This window comes from Saccopteryx bilineata, chromosome 2 (genome assembly GCF_036850765.1).
Source record: "Saccopteryx bilineata isolate mSacBil1 chromosome 2, mSacBil1_pri_phased_curated, whole genome shotgun sequence".
Taxonomy (NCBI): domain Eukaryota; kingdom Metazoa; phylum Chordata; class Mammalia; order Chiroptera; family Emballonuridae; genus Saccopteryx; species Saccopteryx bilineata.
The window spans coordinates 2054100-2081189 of NC_089491.1; the positions used below are offsets into that span (position 1 = coordinate 2054100).

Here is a 27090-nt window from a genome sequence, read left to right on the forward strand (position 1 = left end):
GGAATCCGACAGGACTGTCTGTGACAGCGGTGTCAGTCCTGGGGGCAGAGTGGGGGTCCCGTGCTGTACCCAGACCTGTCTCCTGGGTCTGGCCATTTGGGCCGATGTCTGGGCACTCACATTGGCCACCTGGCCCAGTTCCTGGGCAGGTGGGTGCCCTCCCCTTGGAAGTGCAGTGCAGATGGAAAGAGCCCCAGAGGTCCGGCTTTATGAGGACAGGCTGGCTGGTTTACGGAACAAAGGACCCAGGCCCTTCTTTCCACCCATTAGCCTGGAGGAAACTTGAGTCCTAGTTGGAGGGACTGGCCGGGAAAGCTGGGGATCTAATTCTCCAAAAAAAGAGAAAACATTTCCAGAACTCTGCAGAGGGACCCTGGGCCATCGGGATCCCCTGCCCCTCTCCCCTTGTCTTGTCCCCACTGTCACACTCCAGTCCTGGTTCACACTGCTGAACCGGGTGGCAGCACAGATGAGGGGAGCCAGGTGCTCCTTGCTCTTGTTGGGAGCAGATGGAGCTCAGGCATCACCTTTTTGAACGGTTCCTGGGGAGCATGGCAGTGTCACTCGGCCATGTCACACCCAGGAGCTCAGCGTCCACAGTCATTCTCCTCCCCAGTCCCAGGGAAGGGGAGGGTCCCTTTGAGAGCTGGAGTCAGGTAGCTGAGGATGTCGCTGGAGCCCTGGGGAGTCCCTGGGTTTGTTCTTGCACACTGTGGGGGTTGCCGGGTGGATCCCAGTTGGGGCACATGCGGGAGTTTGTCTTTCTATCTCTCCTCCTCTCAGTTAAAGAGAGAGAGAGAGAGAGAGAGAGAGAGAGAGAGAGAAAAGGGCAGTCATGAGAAGGATAAACACTCGCCCAGTTTATTGATACCTTCTGCTGGCCCCCCTGGGAGTTTCTGAGGTGCGGTCTGTCTGACTGGACGCATGGGAGAGTGATTTGGTGGCCTTTGGTGAGCTAAGGTTGCCATGAGCATTGGATATAATTTACTCCAGATTCTGAAAACAGTTCCTGTCACTATGGTCACAGGGTCTTTGGCCCTCTTGGTAGCACATACTGTGGACATTAGAATTTGGGGTTCCTGCTCAGAGAGAATTCTCATGTGCAATGCCCCCAAAGCAATACAGGAAAGGTGTCCTCAACATGATTACACAGCTCATGTCATTGTCCTTCCCGTGAGCTTGGACGTGAGGGGAGGACACGTCATTAATATGAGGGTGCCGGCCCAATCTCTAAGGAGAGTTCTGTCTGGAGCTGCGTTCTGGGTCTTGGTGTCACGCCAGAGAATGGGGAGAGAGAAGGATTGCAGAGGCTGAGGAAGCAGGGGTCTCTGAGGATCACGGGGCGCTCATTTCCAAAGCAAACCCCACTGGAGAGTTGAGACCTGGCCGAGGTGGTCCTGGGGCCAGTCCCTGCCTCAGTTTTGCAACTGTCTCGTGAAGGTCGCATATGGAAGAGCCTCAGCCCAGTTCAGCGTGGACACAGCCAAGGCTCTCCCTAGCGGTGGATTCCGGAGGGGATACGCTTGGGGGCGCACAGGCCTCCCACCTGGACATGGGTCGACCCCGCGCAGGCAGTCGGGCTTTGCGTCCAAGGTTGGGCGCGCACATGGGTTCAAGGAAAGCGCGTGCTCAAGAACCCTCCGCGCCGCGGGCACGCGCGCGCATGCGTGCGTTACCCCAACGGTGCCGCACCGGACAGCAACTGTGCCCCACCCAACGGCTGGCCCCAAGTGCCCCTGTCCACTGGGGCGTTTGAAGAGTTCCTGGACCCCTTGGGGGTCTCGTCATGTGCGTTGTGGGGTGGAGAGCAGAGTGTGGGATGACTGGTGTCCCCTGAGAACCCACACCCCCTTGCATCTCGCTCTGGCCAGTGTGCAGAGGCAGTTTCCGAATGTCCAGTGCCAGGAGAGACCTGTTCCCTGTTCGCCCTCTGAACTGGACTCAGGTGGACCGTGGACTCTGTGTCCGGCCCTTTGTCACGGAGCTCTGCCGTCCCTGGTTTCCAGAGGGACGGCTTACACATACCTGAAGACACGCTGGAGATCCCATCACCTCTGCAAAGGGACAGGGACCTTGCCCCCAGCTCTCCTGCAGGTGAGGGAGTGGATGCATGTCACCAAAGGACCCACCATGCAGCCACCACGGCCCCCCCCCCACCCGGTCTAGGCACCTGTGGACAGGTGCACACACACACCTGTGGTCCCGCTTCCTCCGACGAGCTGGAGGCAGGAACACACCTGTAGCTTGTTGTGCCAACGCTCCGTGCTTGCTGGCTGAGGAGGCGAATTTGTTACGAGTTGATGCATTTATTGTGGGTTGTCTATGAGGACGAAGGGTCAGGACTCAGGTCGTTTTATTCAGATCTATTTGGGGGGGTAGAAGTGAAAATGGCGGGGTGCCCCCGGAGTTTTCTCTCTCGCCAGCAGCCCCTGTTGTTTCTGTGCGGGGAGAAAGCCCTAATGTGATCCCGCTTTTTACCCTTTGGTGAAAACTCCAAGCCTCGGCTTTTCTTTGAAGCGAAAGGGAAAGTCATTCGCGCCCTTCTGATTTTGCTTGCGATCACAACGTGGTTCCAAAGGCAGCTTTCTTTGAAAGCGTCCTGTTCCATCCACCAGCCTATTTCCCCGCAGAGGGAGGGGGCGGTTCCCAGTGAGAAAGGGCCGTGGACCCGTGGACCCGAGAGATGTCAGAGAGACTCCCCGGGTGCCCTGGGGCCAAGTCGGCCTCCTTATCTGTAAAACGGGACTAGGATGGGGGGTGGTTAAGCGGTTTCCAGAAGTCCTTGCAGCTCTGACAGCCGATGGCCTGGAGCCAGTTAGCAAAGGTTCTTGTGCCAGGACAGGTGATGCAAATATTTCCCCCCTAAAGCAAGTGGACATAAAACCAGAGGGGACCGGCTCTAAGACAAGTTATCGGAGCAGCTCCGGGCCTTGAAAGGCCCCTTTTTTGTGGTCACTGCTCAGGTACAGCTCCGTCCCTGTCACCAGAATGCGTCATTGACCTTGGGCGCTTTCCCTGGCCTTTCAGGGAGGATTTGTGTTCAACCGACGTGTCCCTGAACGTGCGACCCAGTGAGTCACTCTCCGTAATGCTCGTTAATTCCAAGTCCTATTTTTTTTTTTTTTGGCAAAACCGCCTCTCCATCCTCATTCTGGGCCAGGTTTCTTCCACTCGGTCCTGTGCCAAAGAGAGACACATGCTTCGCTTCCCCTTGGGAAGATCGAGGCGTGAAATTAAAGGTAAAATTTAAAAAGTCAGTGTGCAGGTTGGGGCTGCTGGCGCTCACGCTGCTGGCTGGAGCAAGCCCGCACCCTCCTTCTTCTGTGGCCGGCGACCTCCATCTCTGCCTTCCCCCGTCTCCGCCTTCCCAGGAGACCCTTCCCCATTGCCCCTTGGGGTGGGGTTTGTGGGGTGGCGAGCTGTGTCCTTCGGGTTGGTCAGGGTTTGGGGCTACGGCCCGTGCTTAGGACAAAGATATGTCTCAATGTAGAAAAGGAAGGAAAATGCCCTGGCTGCCCTGTAACTGGGGGGACGGGGGCTCCAAAGAAGCAACGACTCGAAATTCAAACATTAATGATGATGATTTCTGGGCTGGTGGCTCCCGTGGGCAGGCGCACTCCGTCGTTTTCTCTCTTCTTTACTGACCGTAAAGAGAATTAGCGTTCCAGTGAGGCTCCGACGCAGGAAATAGCATCCACCAGGCGCGGGCACTGAAAGGGAACAGTGAGCGAGCAGGCGAAAACCTGTGGACCCAAGAGACATGCCCCCGGGCACATTCTCTACAGGCCCCCCGGCTGTGAAGTCTGGGTTTATCTTCTGCGGCTTCTTGTATCTGCCTCTCTCTCTACTGCAGGATGCTGGTGCTGACCGTGGGTCCAGCCGGCCCCTGGAGTGCTGACCGTGGGCCCAGCCGGCCCCTGGAGTGCTGGCCGTGGGCCCAGCCGGCCCCTGGAGTGCTGGCCGTGGGCCCAGCCGGCCCCTGGAGTGCTGACCGTGGGGTCAGCTGGCCCCTGGAGTGTGAGCTCCTGTCCCATGTTTTGGCTGGCACAGGTAAGAGGACTTGGGGGGGGGGTCATTTGTGTGTTCACCTGGGCCATGTCAGCCAGGCTTGTCCCGGAGCCCCCGGGCGGTGCCCACAGAGCTCAGCATGCCCCACACGCTCCCTTGGGCTCCGAGTGTCTCAAGCCCTTCAGTTCCAGTGACTCTAAAATGGGGACGGAGGGACGCAGGTCTGTCAGCCTCAGGTTCATCAGGGTCCTCCAGAGAAACGACCCACGGGATATGTGTGTATGCGTGTGTACATGTGTGTGCACGTGTGTGCATGGGCAATGCAGAGAAGAGAGGAGAGAGATTGGTTTTAATACATGGGCTCACGTGACCACGTGGGCTGGCACTTCCCAAATCTGCGGAGGTGAAGCCAGTTTAGCCCTCAGGCCTTTAGTGGGCGAGGCCCACCCACACTGACTGACAGCGCTCTCTCCTTGACTCAGAGTCAGCCAGATGGCGCCCGTGGACGACGCCTACGAGGTACATTCACAGCCACGCGCAGGTGACACGTCCAGCCTGCTGACACGGCTGCCCACCGAGGCCGGTCAGGCTGACCCGGAAGACTGACCATCACAGCCATCCTCCCTCTACCTGGCACCGCACAGGTCCTGGGGCCACCGTCCTGCGTACAGCGCAGAACACAAGGACTCGCTCCACAGAGGGGGCAGAGTTCCTGGGTGATGTTCAGACCCTGTAACTTAAATCCTGTTGTGTGAAGTCAGCTGTTACTGACCCATCTTAGGTCATGTATTCTATGATAAGATGAGGAAGGGGGAGAGGAAATTTAGTTCACACACACACACATGCGCGCGCGCACACACACACACGCACCACTTGCAGTTTGGGAAGACATCCCGGAGCGGGCTCTTGGGCTGCGGCTTCTCTGGAAGGCAGCCGGATATTCTCTGGGTGTGGGAAGGCAGCCATGTGGGTGAACTCCTGTCCCCTTGCAGCTCCAGAGCCAGCTTGACCACCAGCCTCCAAGCTGGCACTGCCTTCAGGGCCAGATCAAGCACCAGATCTGGAGTGAGAGCCATTTCTGGCCTAAGCCCAACAGCTAGATGGAGTACCAACTCCAGAGCCTGGCACCAAGTCCAGCTGCAGCTCTTGTGACAGTTCCAGAGCCTGAGCCAGCCCCACCACCAGATGCCCCACCACCAGATGCTCCACCACCAGATGCTCCACCACCAGATGCTCCACCACCAGATGCCCCACCACCAGATGCTCCGTCACCAGCTCTAGAACCAGCTCTGGCATTGGAGCATGGAGAAGCCCTCACACTACTGCCGGCTCCAGAACCAGCTTCAACACCAGCTTGATCGCCGACCGCAGAGGTAGAGGCAGCTGTCCTCAACTTACTTGCCAGCTCTAGCACCCACCTGGCACCAGCTCTAGCGTTTGAATTAGACCCAACGCAAATTGCAGAGCAATAGGTAACAACAGGCACTGAACGGAGAGCCCGCTCAGTCCCAGCTCTCTCGACACAACCACAGGCAGCCGCAGTGCTGGAGCCCTCTCCAGAGCGAGTGTCAGTGCCGGAGCGAGCTTCAGCTCCAGCTCCTGAGCTGGAGGAAGCTCAAGTGCTGGCTCTAGAGCTGGACCCAACCCCAGCACAAGGTCAGAGGCCGGAGTCCGCCACAGGAGCAGCACCAGTTCAGGAGCTTGAGAGATTTCTGGAGCCATCTCCAGCCCAGAGTCCAGAGTTCAGAGTCACGTGACAGCACCAGCTTCACCGCCAGCCCCGCTGCGAGAGCCCGTTCCGTGACCGGCTCCAGAACGAGAGCCAGGGCCGGCTCGAGCGCTGAGCAGCTCCGGCACCAGAGTTCGAGCCGGCTCCACAGCTAGTGCCAACCCCGGCTTCAACACTTACACCGGCTCCTGAGGTGGAGCCAGCTCCCACCTCAGCCCCAGTGCAAGCTCCAGGGTGAGGGCTGCGGTTCTCCCATGAACTGGAGCTGCCACGCCAACTCCAGAGACAGTTGCTGAGCCAGCCCCGGCCATAGTTCTAGTGGTCACTTCAGAGTGAGGAGCAGCTAGATGCCAGTTTAGAGCGAGCGAGCACCAGGTTCCGAAGAAGAGCCCACTCCAGGACCAGCTCTAGCCATTGGCTCCAGGGTCAGAGCCATTCCCGGCACCAGACCCAGAGCCAGATGGAGTCAGCACCAAGCTCGGAGCTCGAGCCTGCTCCAGCGGGAGCTCCAGCAGCGACATTGGGGCCGGGTCATGCTCTGGCACCGCCCCGCCGCCAATTTCAGAGATAGAGGCAGCCCCACCGCCGACGCCAGAAACTGCCAGACGCCACACCTGCTCTGGTGTCGGCTCCAGCGCCGGGCTCTACTCTGACACCGATTCCAGAGATAGAGCCAGTGCCAGAGAGACAACAAGCCACAGGGCAAGAGCCCAGGCTGGCCACAGGACTAGAGGCACAGAACCAGATCTCGCATTCAAACTGGACTCAGAGCTGACTCCGAAGCCAGAGCCAGCTCCGGCACCAGCCCTTCTGCCAGGGGAGGCTCCGGAGCCTTCTCCACAGCCAGATCTGGCGTGAAGTTTAGAACCGGCTGGACCGGAAGTAGTCCCAGCGCTCCAGGCAGCCCCAGCGCTCCAGGTCCATAGCTCAAACCGCCCCGGCACCCCCTCGGGAGTCAGAGCTGGAGCCGGAGCCAGAGCCCCCTGCAGGAGTTGCGGTGCCCGAGCTGCAGCCAGCTCAAGGGCTCTGCCCCACTTCAGAACCAGGTCTAGACGAGCTCTGGAGAGCGATCGCATGCCGGCACCTTTCCCAGAGCTCGGGCTCGGGCCGGCGATAGCGCCAGGGCTGCCCTGAGAGCCGCTCCAGACGAAGTTACTGGAAGAGTTCTAGGACTGGAGCCATCTTCTGGAGTGGAGCCTGCTCTCGCATCAGCGCAAGCACAGGTCCCGCCAGTGCGGCCCTCATCACGGCAGGGCCAGGGGTGGGGCTGGGGCCTCTCTGCCAGGAGTGCCACCCCCAGGGGCCTCATTGCCTGTCCTCCCAGGCCCAGGTCCTCCTCCTCCCTCCGTCCCCGAGGTCTGGGGTCCAAGCCCGGGACCTGCCTCCCACACAAGCCTCGAAGTGGACAAAGACCTCTGATGCTGGAAATGGTGGCCAGTAACTTTTAAAACCGGACACTTTTTTTTGTCCCAGAAACTGCACTCTGTGGATTCCGTCCTACATCATGTGGACACAGATGAGCCATTCAGCCTGGGTCTGTGAGAACTCGGAGGTGGCCCCTGTGGCCCAGCAGGACCTCTTTGGAAATCCTGATTTGGGGGTCCCAGAAAATGCCAAGGAGCAAGAGGACTGACTGGCAGTGCCCGTCCACCCCCGGGGAAGCAAGGGTCCCAAAAGATGCACGCTCTGAAATCTTCCCCGCCCAACACCCACAAGCGCGTGCATGTGTGTGCGCGTGCACACACACACACATGCACACGCGTGTACACACTGAAAGAATGCCAGCAGGTGACCTCCCAGGAGGGGCACTGCCCGGGGAAGGCGCGCCCTCGCCGGATTCCGACTCGTCCTGCGACTCGTCCTGCACACCATCTTCCGACTCGTCCTGCACACCGTCTTCCGACTTGTCCTGCACCCGTCTTCCGACTCATCCTCCGACTCGTCCTGCACACCGTCTTCCGACTCGTCCTGCGACTCGTCCTGCACACCGTCTTCCGACTCGTCCTGCACACCGTCTTCCGACTCATCCTCCGACTCGTCCTGCACACCGTCTTCTGACTCGTCCTGCACACCGTCTTCTGCACCGTCTTCCGACTCGTCCTGCGCACTGTGTCTTCCGACTCATCCTCCGACTCGTCCTGCACACCGTCTTCCGACTCGTCCTGCACACCGTCTTCCGACTCGTCCTGCACACCGTCTTCCGACTCGTCCTGCACACTGTCTTCCGACTCATCCTCCGACTCGTCCTGCACACCGTCTTCCGACTCGTCCTGCACACTGTCTTCCGACTCGTCCTGCACACTGTCTTCCGACTCATCCTCCGACTCGTCCTGCATCTTCCGACTCATCCTCCGACTCGTCCTGCACACTGTCTTCCGACTCATCCTCCGACTCGTCCTGCATCTTCCGACTCATCCTCCGACTCGTCCTGCACACTGTCTTCCGACTCATCCTCCGACTCGTCCTCCGACTCGTCCTGCACACTGTCTTCCGACTCGTCCTGCACACTGTCTTCCGACTCATCCTCCGACTCGTCCTGCATCTTCCGACTCATCCTCCGACTCGTCCTGCACACTGTCTTCCGACTCATCCTCCGACTCATCCTCCGACTCGTCCTGCACACTGTGTCTTCCGCACCGTCTTCCGGAGGAGGGCCTTTCCCGCTCTCTCCAGGGGACCTGCTGGGGCCTCTGCTCCCTCCCCTTGTCCCCAGGGCTGCTGGCCACCAGGCCAGAAGCCTGCCAGTCCAACGCTGACCGTGCTCTCTCTGCCATGTTTTCAGGACAGGTGTCCCCATCCGGGCGGTGGGGCATCTCTGGCATGCACTGGCGTGTGCACTGCCTCTCCTTGGAAGGGCACGTTTGCCTTCGTCCCTCAGAAAACACCGACCTTTGACCTTTGGGAGTTTCCGGCACCACAGGGACGTCACACCTCCCTCCGGCCTTGGGTCGTGAGAAAAGCTTCCCCGTTTGTGGTCCCTCTGCCCAGCTTCCTGCATTTCCCTTGTTTTGTTTTGAGGGCAGTTTCCTGAGCGGCTCTGGCTCTGGGGTCACACTTAGCACAGCGACCCCAAGATTATGCACAGACTTTAATAAAAGAGCCTTTTTTTTTTTTACCCATCTGGGATTTCCCTTTCATAAATAACAAAAACGCTATTTCCGATAAATACAGACAACAAAGGTGTGAGCAGACACAGAGACCTGTTGTGAGTTTGTGTTGACAGGAGCCATCAGAAGAGGCCGGGGAGCAAGGACTGAAAGCGGGTGGGTGGGGCCGGGATGGCCGCGCGGGGTGTGAGCTTGTCCTTCGGGGAGGTGGGCTTTTCTGCCCCAGGGCAGTGCAGCAGCTGCCCAGCGCGGTGAATGTACTTCACGCTTGGCCATCGCACCGTTTAATACGGCAGCAATTTATTTCATAATTCAAAACAAACAGTGCCACAGAGACTGTAACAGGGAAACATAAAATGTAGAAACAACCGAAAGGGAAGTTTCCGGAAGGGAGGATGAAGAAAAGCCGGGTGGGGGAGCAGGCTGGGGGGGTGTCACAGCTCTCACTCGGGGCTGGTGGGCCCAGCGCCCGCTCCTGGTCCCCCCCCCCCCATCAGAGCAGGAGCAGGTAGAGGTGCGGGTCCTCCCTGCAGGGGGTGGTGGTCCTCCCTGTGTGTCCAGGGTCCGGCCCCTCCGCGCATGCTCACATGCACCCTCACCCTCGGGCTCTGCCTCCTGGGGCTCCAGGTCCCCCAGCTCAGCGGGGAGAAGGTGGATCGACCCCGGCTCCCCTCTGGGCGCTGCCACGGCAGGACAGGCCCCAGACGCAGAGGTGCGTCCGTCCGAGGCAGCTGACTGCGGTGCTGCCCACATGCCCACCTCCCCATCCTGGGCACCCCCATTCCGGCCCCTCCCCCCAGGGAGCAGAATGAGAAATAACTAACGTAGGTACCAAGCCCCTGGCCCCCTTCACCTAGTCATCCGGGTTTTCTTCCCCCACCATCCCCCAACCCCCTTACCTACTTAATGATACCCCCGTCTCTCCCTTCCACTGTGGTGCGGCCATTTAAACTAGCCAATCGAGAAAGAAGAAGATTGTCCGGTCAACACTCCAGCCAGTGGAGCAAGACCCAGCACCCAGGGCCCGCGCTAGGGATGAACACAGAATCCACCCTCTGTCCGCACGCTGGCTGGCTGGCTTTCAGCAGCGGCACGCCCTTCCGCACAGGTGATCCCAGCTGCCTTGCCGAGGTGTTTTGCTTAATTTCATCTCTAACATGTCTCCTGTTATTGGCTGGACCCCACCCCCATCCCTGTGACCCGGAGGGCCGCCGTGGAGGGCAGGGAGTTTTCTCTGCTTTTCTCACTCAATTACTTCACGTGCCCAGAACACAGGAGGGGCTTTATCCGTATTTGTGGAATGAATGAACCCTGTCGGGCACCTTACAGATATCTGAGTGGGTCTGGGGCCCCTCAGTCAGCCCTCAGGGGTCCCTGCTCTGGCTACTCGTGGAGGGGACCCCCAGATAGAATCTGGAACCTCCAATCAAATGGGAAGACAGTGTCACCGAAGGGCCCAGGACAGCGAGGCCGGAGGCACAGGGCTCTCCGGCGGGAGAGGAGTCAGAGTAAGAACCAGCCCAGCCCGGCCGCCCCTCTCCCCACAGTCCTGACAACCCTGGGAGGTCGGTCCTCTGAGCGCCCCAGTTCTCACACGAGCACACCGAGGCTCAGAGAGGTGAAGTGACATTCCCGGAGACACACAGCCGTGGGTGGAGGGGGTAGGGCGCCCTCACCTTTTGAAGAGCAGGTCCAGGACCTGCTGGGTGGTGGTGAAGGCCCGGTAGGTGCACAGGAAGATGGTGACGTAGGAGAGGTCGCTGCCCTGGAAGGCGGGCACCAGGTGCTCCACCAGCCGCTCCAGCGTGCCAGCCTTCACCGTCCGCACCTTGCAGGTCTCGTACAGGTGCAGGGCCGACTCACTCTCACACTGGGCCGCTTTTCAAAGGAGGGACCACGGCAATGTATGGAGTACAGAGCCACTCCTGTCTCTAGGCAGGGAGGGGGCAAGGGGGAGGAGGGAGAGAGAAGCATCAGTTTGTAGTTGCGGCACTTTAGTTGTTCATTGATCACGTGCCTTGACCGGGGGGCTCCAGCTGAGCCGGTGACCCCTTGCTCGAGCCAGGGACCGTGGGCTTCAAGCCAGTGACCTTGGGATCATGTTGACCATCCAGCACTCAAGCCCACAATCCAGCCGTTCTAGCAGCAACCTTGGAGTTTCAGACAAGGGCCCCTCAGTGTCCCAGGTCAGTACTCTGTCCACTAGGCCACCACGGGTCAGGCCTCATGTCCGTGTCTTGGAGTGCAACAGGATATAAGGACCAGGCTCAGGTGATCTCAGAAAAGTGACCGTGGGCCTGGACAAGGCTGCGGCTTGAGGGGGGGCGGGGTGGTCACAGACTGCGGGTTGGGGCTGTGGCCACCCAGGAAGCAGTCTGGGCCAGAGGTCCTTCCCGGGCCCTCTCCGTCTGCGTGCCCTGGTCCTGGGGGCCCCTCTGGGGCCACACCCTCCTGGAGCTCCCTGGCCCTCGTTGGGGGCGCAGGACTCCTGCCCTCACCCACTCTCGTCCTGGACTCCCGAACCCCCAGTTCTTCCGGGCCCTCGCTCTGGCTCTAACTGGTCTCTGAGATGCCACCTGGTCAGGGCTCAGAGGTCAGATCCTAGGGGGCGTGTCGGGCACGATGGCAGCAGGAGCGGGGGCTGGGGGCTCGCGGGCACACCTCCTCCTGGGCTCTCTCGCGGCTCAGCTCCAGTGTGGCGTACTCGGGGTCCCCTCCCCTCGGGCTGGGGTTGGGGGTCCCTTTCACCTGCATCCCTTGGGAGGCTCCCCAGCTGTCAGTTCAGAAGTGCCTCCCGGCTCCGCCCTCCCCGCCCCACCCTGCACCCACTCTGGGTCCTACTGCCCTGCATCCCTCTGGCTCCTGTGCACTCATCCCCCCCCCCAACTGGAGCAGAGCAAGTCACTGATACAACTCCTGTACCCCCTCAACAGGCTGTCAAGGTCTCTTGGCACAGACCCCCCCCCCCCCCGTGGCTTCCCTCCACCCACCCCCCTGGTCATGGACAACAGACCGGGGCCAGTCCGCATCTCAGTGTCTCTGAGCATCTCCGCCCCTCACTCCCCGTCCTGCCTGCCCCTCTGCCACCCCCAGCCTCGGGGCAGCCCAGGGACTCCTGGTCCGTTAGCAGTCTGACCTTGGGTTCCGATGTCCAGCGACTTGCCGCCCCCCCCCCCCAGCGGCCTGTCCGGTGCCCCCCCCCCCCCCAGCGGCCTGTCCGGTGTCCGGGCAGTTCTCTCCATCCGAGCTCAGCTCGGGGAAATCGCCCCTGTGGCTCGCACCGAGCCCTAGGGGGCCTCAACTTCCTGCCCCGACACTCACATTTCCCATCTCAGGTTCACAGACCAGGGTGGTGACGGTCACTCCTGGTCTCTGAGTGGCACGCGGTCCCCTGCACCGCACACCACCAGCCCTGTCCTGCCCTCCCCCACACTGGGACTCCTGTCTCTGGTGTGCTCTGCAAGACCGGGGCTGGCACAGGGGACATGCGTCCCGTCACACAAGGGCCATCCTGTCTCAGGCCCGCTGTCTAGACACTCCCCAGTAGACAGGTTCCTCAGGGCGACCCGGTCCACGGGAGCATGGACAGTGAGCCACGAGGGGCACCCTGGACAGAGGGCCCGCACTCACCCCCGGGGCACAGATGCAGCCAGAGAAGCCCTTCCTGACCAGTGGGGAGGAGCCACGCAGGAGGGCCTGGCCTGTGGTGGGTCCTGAGCCCCAACACTGAAGACGGCCTGGAGGGGCCACTGGCACCTGTTGTCCCGTCCGAACCACACGCCCACACGCCTGACCATCTTCTCGCAGCTCAGGGACCCCGAGGGCGGGGACCTAGTGTGCTCCATCGGCCCGGTGGGAGTAAGGGCCACACCGATGAACCCAAGGTCCAAGCTGTGTTCTGTGCAGCAAACCTGAGTTTTATTTCTGGTGGAACCACGCCGTCTGCTTGGCCCTTCCTGTGCCGACCCACACAGGGCCCCCCAACCTCCAGCACAAAGCAGCCCACTCGAGGGTTATGCTGACTGAGAGTAAAAAAACCGACCAGGTGTGAGAGCCCAACATCCCTGGGGGGGCCCCTCTGGACAGGCCGCTTGTCTGCCACGTGCAGCCTGCTGGGCCCCATGGGGCCGCGGGAGCCGTGGGAGGGCAGCTAGCTGGCCGGAACCGCACCCAGCAGTGGGGACACGAGGCCGATAGCACTTGGACGCACCAAGGACCGCAGCCAGGGACAGAAGAAAGGCTTCCTTTGGGACCAGGCTCGGCTGCCGTTTTTATTTGGGAGAGCGGACATGTCACAGGGAAGCGACCCACATCCAGCCGGGCCTCTACGTTCCTGGGGACGGAGGGAGGGCGGGAGCCTGGCCCCCGGCCGCCTCCTGACGCTGCAGGCGATACAGGGCCTCGACCTGCCTGCGCTTCTCCTTGGCTCGGTTGACGGTGGTCTGGAAGAGCCGGCAGAAGAGCTGGACGGCCGGGGGCGAGTCGTCGTTGCCCGGCACGGGGTAGGTGACGAGGCAGGGGTTGCAGTTGGTGTCCACGATGCCCACCGTGGGGATGTTCATCTTGGCTGCGTCCCGCACGGCCACGTGGGGCTCGAAGACGTTGTTGAGCGTGTGCAGGAAGACCAGGAGGTCCGGCAGGCGGACCCCGGGGCCCAGCAGGAGCGGGGCGTTGGTCAGCAGCCCGCCCTTGAAGTAGCGGGTGTGGGCGTACTCGCCGCAGTCCCGGGCCGTGTTCTCGATCAGGTGGCAGAACTGCCGGTGGCGGCTCACGAACAGGATGATGCCCTGGCGGTAGGCCACGTGGGCCGTGAAGTTCAAGGCCAGCTGCAGGTGGGCGGCCGTCTGCTCCAGGTCGATGATGTCCTGGCCCAGGCGGCTCCCAAAGATGTACGGCTCCATAAACCTGCCAGAGACCCCACCCAGGTGAGGGAGCAGGGCCCCCTCTCCTCCTCTGTGGCGGGCGCCCCATCCCCGGGGCTGCTCCAGTTTACAAGCCCTCCCCGTGACACCAGGAGTGAGGACGCTGTCACCGGGGTGGTCCCTCCTCCTCACCTCCGCCTCGGCTCCCTCCCGCCGGGCTCTCGACACTCCGCCCCAGGGCCCCCACGGCGCCCCCTCACCCTTGCAGCAGCCCCCACAGTGGGGCCCATCCTCCTGCTCTCCCTGCTCCTGCTGCTCCCAAAACGTCCCACGGATGTGACGGCGTCCCAGGCCCAGGCTGCTCCCTCCCAGCACCCATGTGACACCTGTCCTGGGGTGGCCAAAGGGTCACCCCTCATAGGTCCCAAGCTCCTGATGTCCCCCAGCCTCCCCTTGTTCTGGTCACCTTGGTATAAGGGCCACCGACACTGGCTGGCTCTGTGCCCTGCCCCCTCTCCTCCACCTCCCATCCCGAGCTCCAGACCCCAGCTCTGCCCGCACCCCCAACCTGAAATCCGCCTGCTGTTCCCAGCCTCCTGCCCCCGGGGGGCAGTGCCCCTCACCTCCCTCTGATGTGAACCACCACCTTCCTCAGTGGCCACCCACCCGCCCTCCACTGCTCTCGGTCCACGCGACCAGCACGCTGACCACGGGAGAAGACCCGGCGTTAATCGCTCCTCTGCGGAACTTTGTGGACCTCCCTCAGCACCCCCCGCCACTCCCTGCTCACAAGACCACCATCTCCCCCCCACAGGACTGTGAGTCCTGCTCCAAGACAAGAAGGCTGGTGGAGTCTGTGTGTATATACGTGGGGGGTGGGTACAAGCTGAGTCTGAGGACAAACCGCTGCCTCTCCTCAGGGACCAGGGATCCCATCTGGAGGGGGAGGGGCTGAACTCAGACAAACTGACACATGTCAGTACAGAGTGACACTGCACCCCTGGACCCCAGGGCAGGAGGGCCCCAAAGCTCCACCAGGAACCACCACTGACCACCGCCCACCACCCACCTGTGCCGACAGCCGGCTTTGTGTCCCAGGTGCACCAGGGCATCGAAAAGACTTCTCACGGAAAACAGCTCCTTGACGTTGAAGAAGTCAGAGTGTTTGAGGGGCTCGCTGAGGATCTTGTCCTGGAGATCTGGGGAGGAGGGAGCTGGGTCTCAGTGCCCGTGCTCTGCCCATGCCCAGTGGACGCCAGGCGGCTGGGGGCAGAGGCAGTGACCCCGGCCACGCGGCTGGGGGCGGAGGCATGACGCCCGCCGCTGAGGCGGCCAGGGCCACAGGGTTCTTCACAGGAGACTTGGTGCAGAGGCTGGGTTCTGACCACGGCTTTGCTCCTGGGTCCAGCTAGTTTCTTAGGTCCTCTGGTGCCAGCCTCCCAGGGACAGCGGAGACTCCCGGTGAAGAAAGCCAAGACCCACGTTAACCCCTCTGACCCCTGTGTGCCCTGGCGGGGAATCGAACCCGGGACTCCTGCAGGGAGGTGGTGCTGGTCTCGGCCCCCTTCTCAGCTGTGAGCGGGCAGCTCTCCGCTGTGTGTGTGGGAGGGGAGGGGCGCGCTCAAAGGCCCCTTCTCCTGAGCACTACCTAGCCCCTGGGGCTGCTGGAGGTCAGGCTGCCCCTTCTTCCCCCGTGACCCAGAGCCCTCAGAAGCCAGGGGGAACTCGGGACTCCTGGCTAGAGTTTCAACTCAAACTGGGGAGGCCTGGAGCCACCCCGCACCCCGGTCTGCCAAGCGGCAGCATTACCGTTGCTGCCCTCCGGCTCGCTCACAGCGGGGGCCACAGCGCTTCCCAGAGTCCTGCCGCTTGGCCTGGCTGTCCCCGGGGTAGCCGACCGGAGGAGGGCGTGCAGCCGGAGCGGCCTGGGCCAGACACCTGCGGAGAGAGCGGAGAGCAGAGTCGTGGCGCGGCCTTGCCTCTCTCTCCCACCCCCAGGCTTCCGCAAGGCGACTGTGCAGGTCCGGGGCCAGAGGTCCCCGGGAGGCGACCGTGCGGGCCCAGGGTCCCAGGGAGGAGACTTTGCGGGCCCGGGCCCGGGGGTCCCCGAGAGGCGACGGTGCGGGCATACCCGGAAGGCGACCGTGCGGGCCCGGGCGGGCCCTGGGCATGCTCACCGGCACTCAGCAGCCGGGGAAGGGCCGCCGCCATGGCGCGGAGGAGGCAGACGTAGTGTCGCAGCGGCTTTTGCTTCCGCCGCGGCCCAAGCCGGCGCCCCAGCGCACCGCCGCCTGCAGGCCAGGAGGTGCCACTGCGCGCGTGCTCCAGGCGCGCACACCGCAGACGCGCGAGGACGGAGGGGCGGGCCCGGATCCAGGCGAATGCAGTAGGTTCAGGGTGGGGGCGCGCGGCCCCTCGCCCTGGCCCTGCCCGCTCCCTGCACAGTGCCCGCCGGCCGAGGGTCTCCACGGAGGAACCCGCCGAGCCAGGGGACTCTCCTCGCCTCCCGCCAGTCTAACCCAACCTCTCGCTCTCCAAAATCGTTTTAGTTGTTAATCGCTACTTAGTTTAGGAGGATTCCATAAAAGTTAGGCAATTCTGGAGTCGAAATGTAGACTCTGGAAACTAGGGGGGCACCCACGGCGTGCACGGTGCGCGTCCCAGCCTTGCGGGACTCGAATTCCGGCAGGTCATTGACGGAATCCCGGCGCCCGCCTTCTCCTGAGTTTGGGACGATGTCCGAACGCCTCCGAAGATTCTAGACCTCTCAATTCAGCCACACCATCAGCAGGGGGGCGTGGCCCGGGAGGCGCGGGGCGGCGCCTTTAAGGACCCGAACCCACCCAGTCCAGTAACCAAGCCGTCGCTTAGTAACAAGACGCCGCGTGCCCCTCGTGGCCTGGGCTGCGGAGAGGCTGCTCCTTGTCTTCCTCTCTTCCCGGTGGAGTTCCCACGGACGGCGGGATGTCGAAGGAGAACGCACGAGGGTGCGCGGAGCCTGTAAAGCCCGCGACCCAGGCGCCCCCGGAGAAAACCAGCGACTACTACCGCGTACATGAGGACTTGCCGGTCAGGTTCAACAACCCGGCGTGGTTCCGGGGCTACAGGTGAGGGCCACAGGTCGGGTCCACCTGGCAAACGCAGAGGAAAGAGAGGCCCCCTTTTCCAGTGGGCAGCCCAGGTGCCCAGCTGGTCCTGCGCTCTGCTCAGATAGCCCTGTATCAGGAGTGTGCTCAGGTCCCCAGTCGGCCCTGGCACCTAAGTTCAAAGCGTGGTCATCTCTGCATCAGAGGCGCTGCCCAAGCGCTGCCCAGAGGTTTTGACACACACAGTGGGTCCAGCCAGTGCAGGTGGGGCGGTGGGTGAATCCAGCATAGGTCACAAAACCCAGCTCTGGGGCCCAGGGGAAGGGGGTGAGGCTCCCCTCCTCTCTAGGCCGAGAGGAGCCTCTGCAAGCTGTGAATCTGGCCGCGCGTCCGTCAGTCCTCACGTCACGCCGCGGCGGCAGTGACCTGTGAGCCGTTCCCGGTGCACTGCAAATTCTACACCCTTCATTGCAGGCAGCTGGGCGGTGAGAGCACCTCCCCCGCTCTCCCTGCATTCTGTCCCCTCCGCAGTCCCAGAGAGCTGGTTCTATTATCATTCTCGTCTTTCAGGAGAGACAAGGACGGGGAGGGTGGAAAGATGGTGTCGTGGGGAGATCTTACTGTTTGGGGCACAGCTGGGATGTCTGAACCCACAGCCCACTAGGTCATACTGTTCCGTTAAGTGCTGGGCTATACCTGCTTACGCAGGAGTGACCTCCTGTGCCAGGGCCAAGAGGTGCTGAAGACCAGCACCTGCCCCCTGTAAATTCTCTAGGGTTTTGGTGCCTTGTGAAGGGCCAGGGCAGAGGTGAACGGAGAGGACCAAGGGGCTGAGCCGGTGCTCCCCGGGGACCCCCGTTCACGGCTGCACCTCCAACCTGGGGCATTTCCAACGAGGCTCCCCACCAGCCAAAGGTGTTCATTAAGGCTGTTGTGGCTTGGGCAGAGTTACAGAGAATAAGTGGATGGAAAATAGAGAGATACAGAGGTCCTCGGGTTATGACACTTCCATTTCTATGATAGTGACAGTGACGTCACCTGAATTTTGGTGTAAGTCGAAACACACCCTACCCTAAGTCACTTACCTATCCTAAAACAGTTGTAAAGTCATCGAGAACATAAAGACATAACTAAGCCATAAGAAAAGGAAATGGTTATAAATATATCGTACACTCTACTGTAGTAACAGAAAAAAATGTCAAAAGTGAGTGTAAAAAAAGTTTGGGCCCTGACCGGTTGGCTCAGCGGTAGAGCATTGGCCTGGTGTGTGGAAGTCCTGGGCTCAATTCCCGGCCAGGGCACACAGAAATGCCCATCTGCTTCTCTACCCTTCCCTCTCTCCTTTCTCTCTGCCTCTCTCTTCCCCTCCTGCAGCCAAGGCTCTGTTGGAGCATAGTTGGCTGGGACACTGAGGATGGCTCTGTGGCCTCTGCCTCAGGCGCTGCAATGGCTCTGGATGCAACAGAGCGACGCCCCAGATGGGCAGAGCATCGCCCCCTGGTGGGCGTGCCGGGTGGATCCCGGTCGGGCGCATGCGGGAGTCTGTCTGACTGCCTCCCTGTTTCCAGCTTCAGAAAAATACAAAAAAAAAAAAAAAAAAAAAAAAAAAAAAAAAAAAAAAGTTCAACGCTAACAGCATAAGCCGAAACATTCACATCTCAATTTTTAAAAACTTTTATGGGAGCAAGCGTCATAAACTATAAACTGGAAACGTTGTCTGTTGAGACTGTTGTAACCAGAGGACCCCCCTGTGTTTTTCGCCTGCAGGACCAAGGAGCCCGCCTCCGTGTACAGGACCAGCAACCAAGCCTACGGGAGCAGAGCCCCCACGGTGCACGAGATGCCGGTAAGCGGGAAGCAAGGAAGGGCACAGGTATAGGTGGGCATCTCCAGAAGAGACCTGAACCCTGGATTTCTCAAAAGGGCAGCCCATCCTGAGGGCGGGGTGGGAGCGCCCGGAATCCCAGCATGGCAGAGGGGAAGGGGGCACGTCCGGTCCTGTCAGACCAGGGCTGGGTAGACATGAACGGATCTAGCAACGAACACTTTCAAGGAGGAGAAAAAAGTGCAGGTAGACTCGCTTACACGCCCCAAAGGGCTGACCCATTCACACAGTGACACAGCCCATCTTGCCACGGAAGGCGGTCAGTTCTGAGGCCAACGAACAGAGCTCCAGTAACTGGCCCTACGTAGCACAGTTTGTAAAGGAGGAACAAGGGGGGGTTGGCTTTAAGTGGGAACCCCAAGTCAAGTCTCGTATGTAAGCACACCCAAGGTATGGACATGCCACGTCCAGGTGGCCCCGGAATTGTCCCTTCCACGTGGGTCCTAGAGGAAGGGGGAGGCACTACGGACGCTGTTTGCCGAACATCAGACGTGAATTGGGATGGTCTGGGGCACAGAGGGCCAACCGGCCGGCCCTGGCTTCTCTGCTTCCTAGGAGGAGAGACATTTTCTTTTCTTTTTTTTGTATTTTTCTGAAGCTGGAAACAGGGAGAGACAGTCAGACAGACTCCCGCATGCGCCCGACTGGGATCCACCCCGCACGCCCACTAGGGGCGACGCTCTGCCCACCAGGGGGCGATGCTCTGCCCCTCCCGGGCGTCGCTGTGTTGCGACCAGAGCCACTCTAGCGCCTGGGGCAGAGGCCAAGGAGCCATCCCCAGCGCCCAGGCCATCTTTGCTCCAATGGAGCCTTGGCTGCGGGAGGGGAAGGGAGACAGAGAGGAAGGAGAGGGGGAGGGGTGGAGAAGCAGATGGGCGCTTCTCCTGTGTGCCCTGGCTGGGAATCGAACCCGGGTCCCCCGCACGCCAGGCCGACGCTCTACCGCTGAGCCAACCGGTCAGGGCCGGAGAGACATTTTCTAACGGATTCTTATTTTGCTTCCAAAAATATCCTTAACGACCGACCGACCGCTGAATACCACCCATCACCCTGTTCCCGTTTTGCTTAACAGAAAGCATTCTACATACAATCAAGTCAGTTTTCCCGACAACTAGCAGCCGCCGGGATGTTCCGGAACCATTCTTTCAACGTCTTCATGGAGAAGAGCACCGTGACCGGGCCCGACAACTGCATCACCGCCTACGACCGGCTCAACTTCCACCCCAGCTATAACGTCAACAGGCCATCCATCTGCCGCGACTGAGCGGCCGGACCTGCCGCGGGGGGGGGGGGGGGGGGGGGGGGGGGCTCTCCCGTCTCGATGCCTCGCCCTCGCCCGGGTGGTGAAGGTCCGGAATCCTCTGCTGTCCCTCAACACAGCTGCCCCTGTCTCCGTTAGGAAAGTAGGCTCACGGGACCCCGGTGAGGTTGTGCATCTTCCCTCTGAGACGGGAAGGGGGCTCCCCGATGCCTTGTCCTTGCATTAAAACGTTGCCACCTTTCCAGCGCCTGACTCGGCTGTGATCGCAGGGTGGGTTCGTGGGCGTCCCCGGGGGTGTGGGGGGAGACCCACGTATTGTCCTGAGCTCCGGCCACGGACATCTCTGTTTGGGAGCCTGGTTTCTACAGGTGACTGTTCAGTCGTGGAGGAGGGGAGGGGGCCCTCCCAGGGGCCGGGCGAGGGAAGGGGAGAGCTCATGGGCAAGTGTTGCCAGGCGGGAGCCGGCGGGAGGGCGGTGCCAGTCCCTGCGCCCCAGACTCAGAGTCCCCGACTGAACACCCTCCAGTCGTGAGGAGGGGGCCGGGCAGGAGGCACGATCTGTGAGACAAGGCCAGGGGCGCCCCTCGCCGTGGGAGGGGCCGGTGCCCGCGCGGGCGTTCTCGCCCTCGTGTTCATTTCATCTAGTCGGTAGAAAGTGCAAAAGAATAAAAATAAATAAATAAAAAAGGCAGGCAATAACCGTTTCCTCAGGCGAGGGTCATTGCTATTAGTAAGTGGATTTTTGTCTCTGTGTAGTTAGTGCTCACTCAGTGTTGACCAGGAGGGGTTCAAGGGTCCTCAGGAGGAAAACAATTCCTGGGACAGCATGTATCTCTCTTTCAGACAGATTCCCCCCCCCTTCAGGAGATACGCCCATTCCCTCTAGAAACCAGACAGGAGAAACCGTGGCTGCTTACCACTCAGAACGAGCTGTTTTCAGAGACATTTACCCCGGACATTGACTCCGCTGTGAATTTGGGAAGGAATGACACACCAACAGGTTATTTCTTCATTAAAAACCTTCTGTTATCGGCCCTGGCCGGTTGGCTCAGTGGTAGAGCGTCGGCCTGGCGTGCAGGAGTCCCGGGTTCGATTCCCAGCCAGGGCACACAGGAGAGGCGCCCATCTGCTTCTCCACCCCCCCCCTCCTTCCTCTCTGTCTCTCTCTTCCCCTCCCGCAGCCGAGGCTCCATTGGAGCAAAGTTGGCCCGGGCGCTGAGGATGGCTCCTTGGCCTCTGCCTCAGGCGCTAGAGTGGCTCTGGTTGCAACAGAGCAACGCCCCAGATGGGCAGAACATCGCCCCCTGGTGGGCATGCCAGGTGGGTCCCGGTCAGGCACATGCGGGAGTCTGTCTGACTGCCTCCCCGTTTCCAGCTTCGGAAAAATGAAAAAAAAAAACAACAAAAAAAACCTTTCTGTTATTGATACGCAAAGTAGACATTTTGGCACATTCTTCTCGTGTGCGATTTAGAAGGAAACTGGGTTCCAGAGAAAATCGATATGTTGAATAACAAGACACAAAGGTGTGAGTCAGAAGCCAGGACGGCAGGTCAGGTCAGCTTCCCCTGAGCTGCACGCACACCAGTGGAGACTCCGGGGGTCACAATGAAAAATCACTTTTTACAACAGTTATTAAAAACGCCAGAGTGCTAAGAACTCTGCTGTGTTTAGCCTCTGATGAAATAGGAAAGGAGAAAGAATGCCTGTCAACCTCGTTTGTACGCTCACCAGAAAGGATGAATCTTCCCTTGGCTGCCGCTGACCAGAGCAGGTTAGCAGCTCCGGGATGGGGGGCAGGGTGTGGGTGTGTGTGTGTGTGTTTTGGGGACCGAAAACCAACAGGGTCTTTGCAGTTTAGGGTTTTGGGGGACAGAGGTGTGGGGAACTGGCAGTAAGATAGCTGACAGCCTGCCCAACCCCCCACCTCACTTGTTCTGTGAAGTTGCTAAGGGCTATTTTTTTCCACACCTCCATGTTAGCTGTGGTGCTGGCTTGTTTATCCTCCTCCTATTCCTCCCCCTGTCCCTCGGAAAGACTGGAGGCAAGTTTCTTTTTATCCTTTGCTTTGTGAAGTTAAGATGTTATGTATGGTGGGGGTTTTCTGCCCTTGGTAGAATTCTTAAGTTGTCTTGGAAATGCGATCAGAGATCTCTTTGATTTGCTAATGGCCTCACTTGGCCCTATAAGTAAAGCAGGAAGCGGGTGTGGAGGGCGCTCTGTTCTTGCCATCAGCATTCAGAGGCCTCCAGATCCCATCTTTTTTTTCTCTAAGCCTGTTTTCTTAATTCTGCAGCCTGCTGGCTCGTGGTGTGTGTATGTGTGTGGCAGGGGGTGGGGAGGTATAAAGCCAGCAGTGACATAGCTCTTCCCCTTCCTTAGAAGTGGTGAGCGCCTCTGAGCGCCTACAACACACAGGTAAGAAGGCAGCTTCCCTGAAGCCAAGCACGGAGCAGGAGAGACCACTTACCCCGGACAAAGTCCCCAGTTCCCAGTGGAGGGACGGCTCCAGGACTCTGGCTGAGTGTTTCACCAAGCTGACACCCACAGACAGGAGAGATGCAAGTGACCCACATGCAAATAAGAAAGTAAACAATACAGCTTCTAGGAGAAAGCACAGAAAACGCCGTCTTTGTGACCCCGGTTAGGCCTTTCTTAAAGGAGACTGGTGAGTTCAGCTTGATTCCAATGGGGATCTATTTTCTTTTTTTAATTAAAAAAAAAATTTTTTTTTCAGAGACAGCGAGAATCAGAGAAAGGGATAGATAGGGACAGACAGACAGGAACGGAGAGAGATGAGAAGCATCAATCATCAGTTTTTCGTTGTAACATCTTAGTTGTTCATTGATTGCTTTCTCATATGTGCCTTGACCGCGGGCCTTCAGCAGAGCGAGTAACCCCTTGCTGGAGCCAGCGATCTTGGGTCCAAGCTGGTGAGCTTTTGCCCAAACCAGATGAGCCCGTGCTCAAGCTGGCAACCTTGGGGTCTCGAACCTGGGTCTTCCACATCCCAGTCCGACACTCTATCCACTGCACCACTGCCTGGTCAGGCGATCTATTTTTCAAAAAAAAAAAAGATGCCATGCTCACCAGCAGGCACCACAAAGTGAAGGCTGGCATCCTAATTAGGCACCAATGTGCTTTGCTTTGATTGGTTGTAGCCAATAACTATGTTTCTCTAACAGTTGCTAATGAGCTCAGGTGACGTTAGATTCTGTAGATTTATTTAAGTAGAAAGAACGTCTGGAAGGATGGCGAACAAACGCCTTCGGTATATATGCCCACCTCCCCAGACTGCCACCTGCTCCAGCTCTGCCACCTGGTCCCAGCGAGCAGGAGTGGCTGTCCCAGACCATCTGCCTGACGTCTAAGGCAGGGGTCGGGAACCGATGGCTCAAGAGCCAGATGTGGCTCTTTCGATGGCTGCATCTGGCTCGCAGACAAATCTTTAATAAAAATAATGTTAAAAATATAAAACAGGCCTGACCTGTGGTGGCGCAGTGGATAAAGCGTTGACCTGGAAATGCTGAGGTCGCCGGTTCGAAACCCTGGGCTTGCCTGGTCAAGGCACATATGGGAGTTGATGCTTCCAGCTCCTCCCCCCTTCTCTCTCTCCTCTTTCTCCCTTTCTGTCTGTCTCTCTCTCTCCTCTCTAAAAATGAATAAATAAAATAAAAAAAATAAATAAAACATTTTCATGTATTACAATCCATTCATTTCCTACCGCTCATGTTCATGGTTGCGGGTGGCTGGAGCCAATCACAGCTGTTCTCTGGGACACCACCAAATTTTTATTTGATAATGCATAATGTACACGGGTCATTGTGAGGTCTGGAAGTAAACTTCCCTCCTTTTAATCAAGTAGTCAGCTAGCTAATTGCAGAAACCCTTTTTTTTTATTTTATTTATTTTTATTTTTATTTTTTTTTATTCATTTTAGAGAGGAGAGGGAGAGACAGAGAGAGAGAGAGAGAGGAGAGACAGAGAGAGAGAAGGGGGGGAAGAGCTGGAAGCATCAACTCCCATATGTGCCTTGACCAGGCAAGCCCAGGGTTTCGAACCGGCGACCTCAGCATTTCCAGGTCGACGCTTTATCCACTGCGCCACCACAGGTCAGGCTGCAGAAACCCTTTTGACAAGATAATGGCTAAAAGAAAAAAAGATGAGTATCGTACTTTTCAGTAGGAATGGACAGAGAAACTCGCCTTTGTGGAGAGAGCAGGTTCTGCAGTGTGTCTAATATGCAATGATAAAATTGCATCGGTAAAACAAATAGAAAGCGGCATTTCGACACACGCCATACTACATTTGCATCGAAATATCCAGCGGGGAACAGCAGGAAGAAAGCATGTCAAGACTACTGTGCAGAGTGCAAGCTAGTCAGCAGCAACTCCATGTTTGGACCCAATAAGGTGACTGGAATTCAGCTAGCTTTGCTGGTGCTTTAGCAATTGTGAGAAACGGAAAGCCATTCACAGATGGGGAGTATGCCAAAACATTCATGCTTAATGTTGCCAATGAACTTTTTGATGACTTTTCGGATAAAGACAAGATAATCAAACGAATAAAAGACATGCCTCTGTCAGCAAGAACTGTTCACGATCGTACCATCATGATGGCAAATCAAATTGAGGCAATACAAGTGAAGGACATAAATGCAGCACCATTCTTTTCTCTCGCTTTGGATGAGTCAACAGACGTAAGCCATTTATCCCAGTTCAGCGTGATTGCAAGGTATGCTGTTGGTGACACACTACGTGTGGAAAGTCTTGCTGTTTTGCCTATGAAAGAGACAACAAGAGGGGAGGATTTATTCAAGTCTTTCACTGAGTTTGCTAAAGAAAAAAAATCTACCGATGGATAAACTTATTTCGGTGTGTACTGATGGTGCTCCGTGCATGGTGGGGAAAAACAGAGGATTCGTAGCGCTTCTTCGTGAACATGAAAAGAGACCCATCCTAAGTTTTCACTGCATCCTACATCAGGAGGTGCTTTGTGCTCAGATGTGTGGTGAGCAGCTTGGTGAGGTGATGTCGCTGGTCATTCGGGTGGTCAACTTTATTGTTGCCCGAGCTTTAAATGATCGCCAGTTTCAAACACTGCAGGGTGAAGTTGGGAATAATTATCCTGGTCTGCTTCTGCAGAGCAATGTGAGTTGGTTGTCACGAGGGAAGGTGCTCAGCTGTTTCACGGCTTGTCTGAGCAAAATCCGGACTTTTCTTGAAATGAAAAACGTCGAGCATCCTGAGTTAGCTAACACTGAGTGGCTCCTGAAGTTCTACTATCTCATGGACATGACTGAACATCTGAACCAGCTCAATGTGAAAACACAAGGCATTGGAAATAGTCTTATCCCTTCAACAAGCAGTGTTTGCATTTGAAAACAAGCTGGAACTCTTCATCACCGACATTGAAACAGGTCGTTTACTACACTTTGAAAAACTGGGAGAGTTTAAAGATGCATGCACAGCAAGTGACCCTGCCCAACATCTTGATCTCCAGCAGCTAGCGGGCTTCACATCTAATCTCCTGCAGTCATTCAAAGCGCGCTTTGGAGAATTTCGTGAGCGCACTCGTCTTTCTAAATTCATCACCCATCCACATGAGTGTACAGTGGACAGCGCTGACCTGAGTTACATCCCCAGTGTCTCCATCAGAGATTTTGAGCTACAAGCTGCTGACCTGCAGGCCTCAGACATGTGGGTGAATAAGTTCAAGTCACTGAATGAAGATTTGGAAAGACTTGCATGACAGCAAGCAGAGTTGGCGAGCAAACACAAGTGGGGAGAAATGAAAAAACTTCAACCCGTGGACCAGCTGATTGTCAAAACTTGGAACATACTTCCCGTCACATACCACACACTGCAGCGTGTGAGTATTGCTGTACTGACAGTGTTTGGCTCTACGTATGCATGTGAGCAGTCTTTCTCACATCTAAAGAACCTTAAGACCAACCTACGATCACATTTAACAGATGGAAGTCTCAACACCTGCATGAAGCTTAACCTCACCACGTATCAACCAGACTACAAAGCCATCAGCAAAACCATGCAGCACCAGAAGTCGCATTAATGGTAAGAAGTACTTCATTCATCATTGGTTAGCAATAGCATAACAATGTTATTAAAAAGAATTCAGAGCCTGACCAGGCGGTGGCGCAGTGGATGGAGCGTCGGACTGGGATGCAGAGGACCCGGGTTCGAGACCCCGAGGTCGCCAGCTTGAGTGAGGGCTCATCTGGTTTGAGCAGATCTCACCAGCTTGAACCCAAGGTCGCTGGCTCCAGCAAGGAGTTCCTCGGTCTGCTGAAGGCCCGCGGTCAAGGCACATGTGAGAAAGCAATCAATGAACAACTAAGGTGTTGCAACAAAAAACTGATGATTGATGTTTCTCATCTCTCTCCGTTCCTGTCTGTCTGTCCCTGCCTATCCCTCTCTGACTCTGTAAAATAAATAAATTAAAAAAAAAAAAAAAAAAAAGAATTCAGAGACTTATTGTACTTTAAAAGTGTCGGTCTTACATAAAATGCACACATTTACTTGTATTTAGGGTTAAACATATTGTATGGCTCTCACAGAATTACATTTTAAAATATGTGGTGTTCACGACTCTCTCAGCCAAAACGGTTCCCGACCCCTGGACTAAGGTCTTCCAAGGGCTTTGACGCCATCACCTCCTCCGACAGGCACACCTAGCCTTCCCGCTACACTTCTATTTCTGGATGGGATACTGAGGGTCAGGAGGCGGTGGCCCTGGGCCTGGAGCCACCTCGGGGGTGTCCTGGGAGGGTGAGGACACCAGCGTCTGACCTCACTTCCTGGCCCTGACTTTCCACCTATTTGCATGTCATACGGGTCCTGTGGAAACCCCGCGACTACCGAGTTCAAGAACCTTTCATCTTTTCTTTTTAGAGAGAGAGAGAGAGAGAGAGAGAGAGAGACAGACAGACAGGAAGGGAGAGGGGGAAAGAGACAGATGAGAAGTATCAACTCATTGCTGCTTCTCCTATGTGCCTTGACCTGGAGAGGAATCAAGCCGAGCCGGTGATTCCTTGCTCAAGCCAGCGACCTTGGGCGCCAGCCAGTGACGTTGGGATCATGTGGATGATCCCTCCCCACGCTCAAGCTGGTGAGCCTGCGCTCAAGTGGACGGGC

The 27090-nt window shown here is 58.0% G+C and overlaps 2 protein-coding genes across 2 annotated transcripts; one reads left to right on the forward strand and one right to left on the reverse strand.

Moving 5' to 3' along the window:
- Positions 1 to 13085: 13085 nt before the first annotated feature.
- Positions 13086 to 16027, reverse strand: MRPS2 (mitochondrial ribosomal protein S2). The gene is made up of 4 exons (XM_066255775.1): positions 15884 to 16027; positions 15516 to 15644; positions 14776 to 14905; positions 13086 to 13749 (listed from the first exon to the last, which is right to left on the reverse strand). Exons 1-4 carry the CDS (start codon positions 15915 to 15917, stop codon positions 13170 to 13172), a joined length of 873 nt encoding a protein of 290 aa, XP_066111872.1. The 5' UTR covers positions 15918 to 16027; the 3' UTR covers positions 13086 to 13169.
- A 51-nt stretch (positions 16028 to 16078) lies between these two features.
- Positions 16079 to 19957, forward strand: PIERCE1 (piercer of microtubule wall 1). The gene is made up of 3 exons (XM_066255783.1): positions 16079 to 16813; positions 18560 to 18638; positions 19750 to 19957. Exons 1-3 carry the CDS (start codon positions 16671 to 16673, stop codon positions 19939 to 19941), a joined length of 414 nt encoding a protein of 137 aa, XP_066111880.1. The 5' UTR covers positions 16079 to 16670; the 3' UTR covers positions 19942 to 19957.
- Positions 19958 to 27090: the final 7133 nt, after the last annotated feature.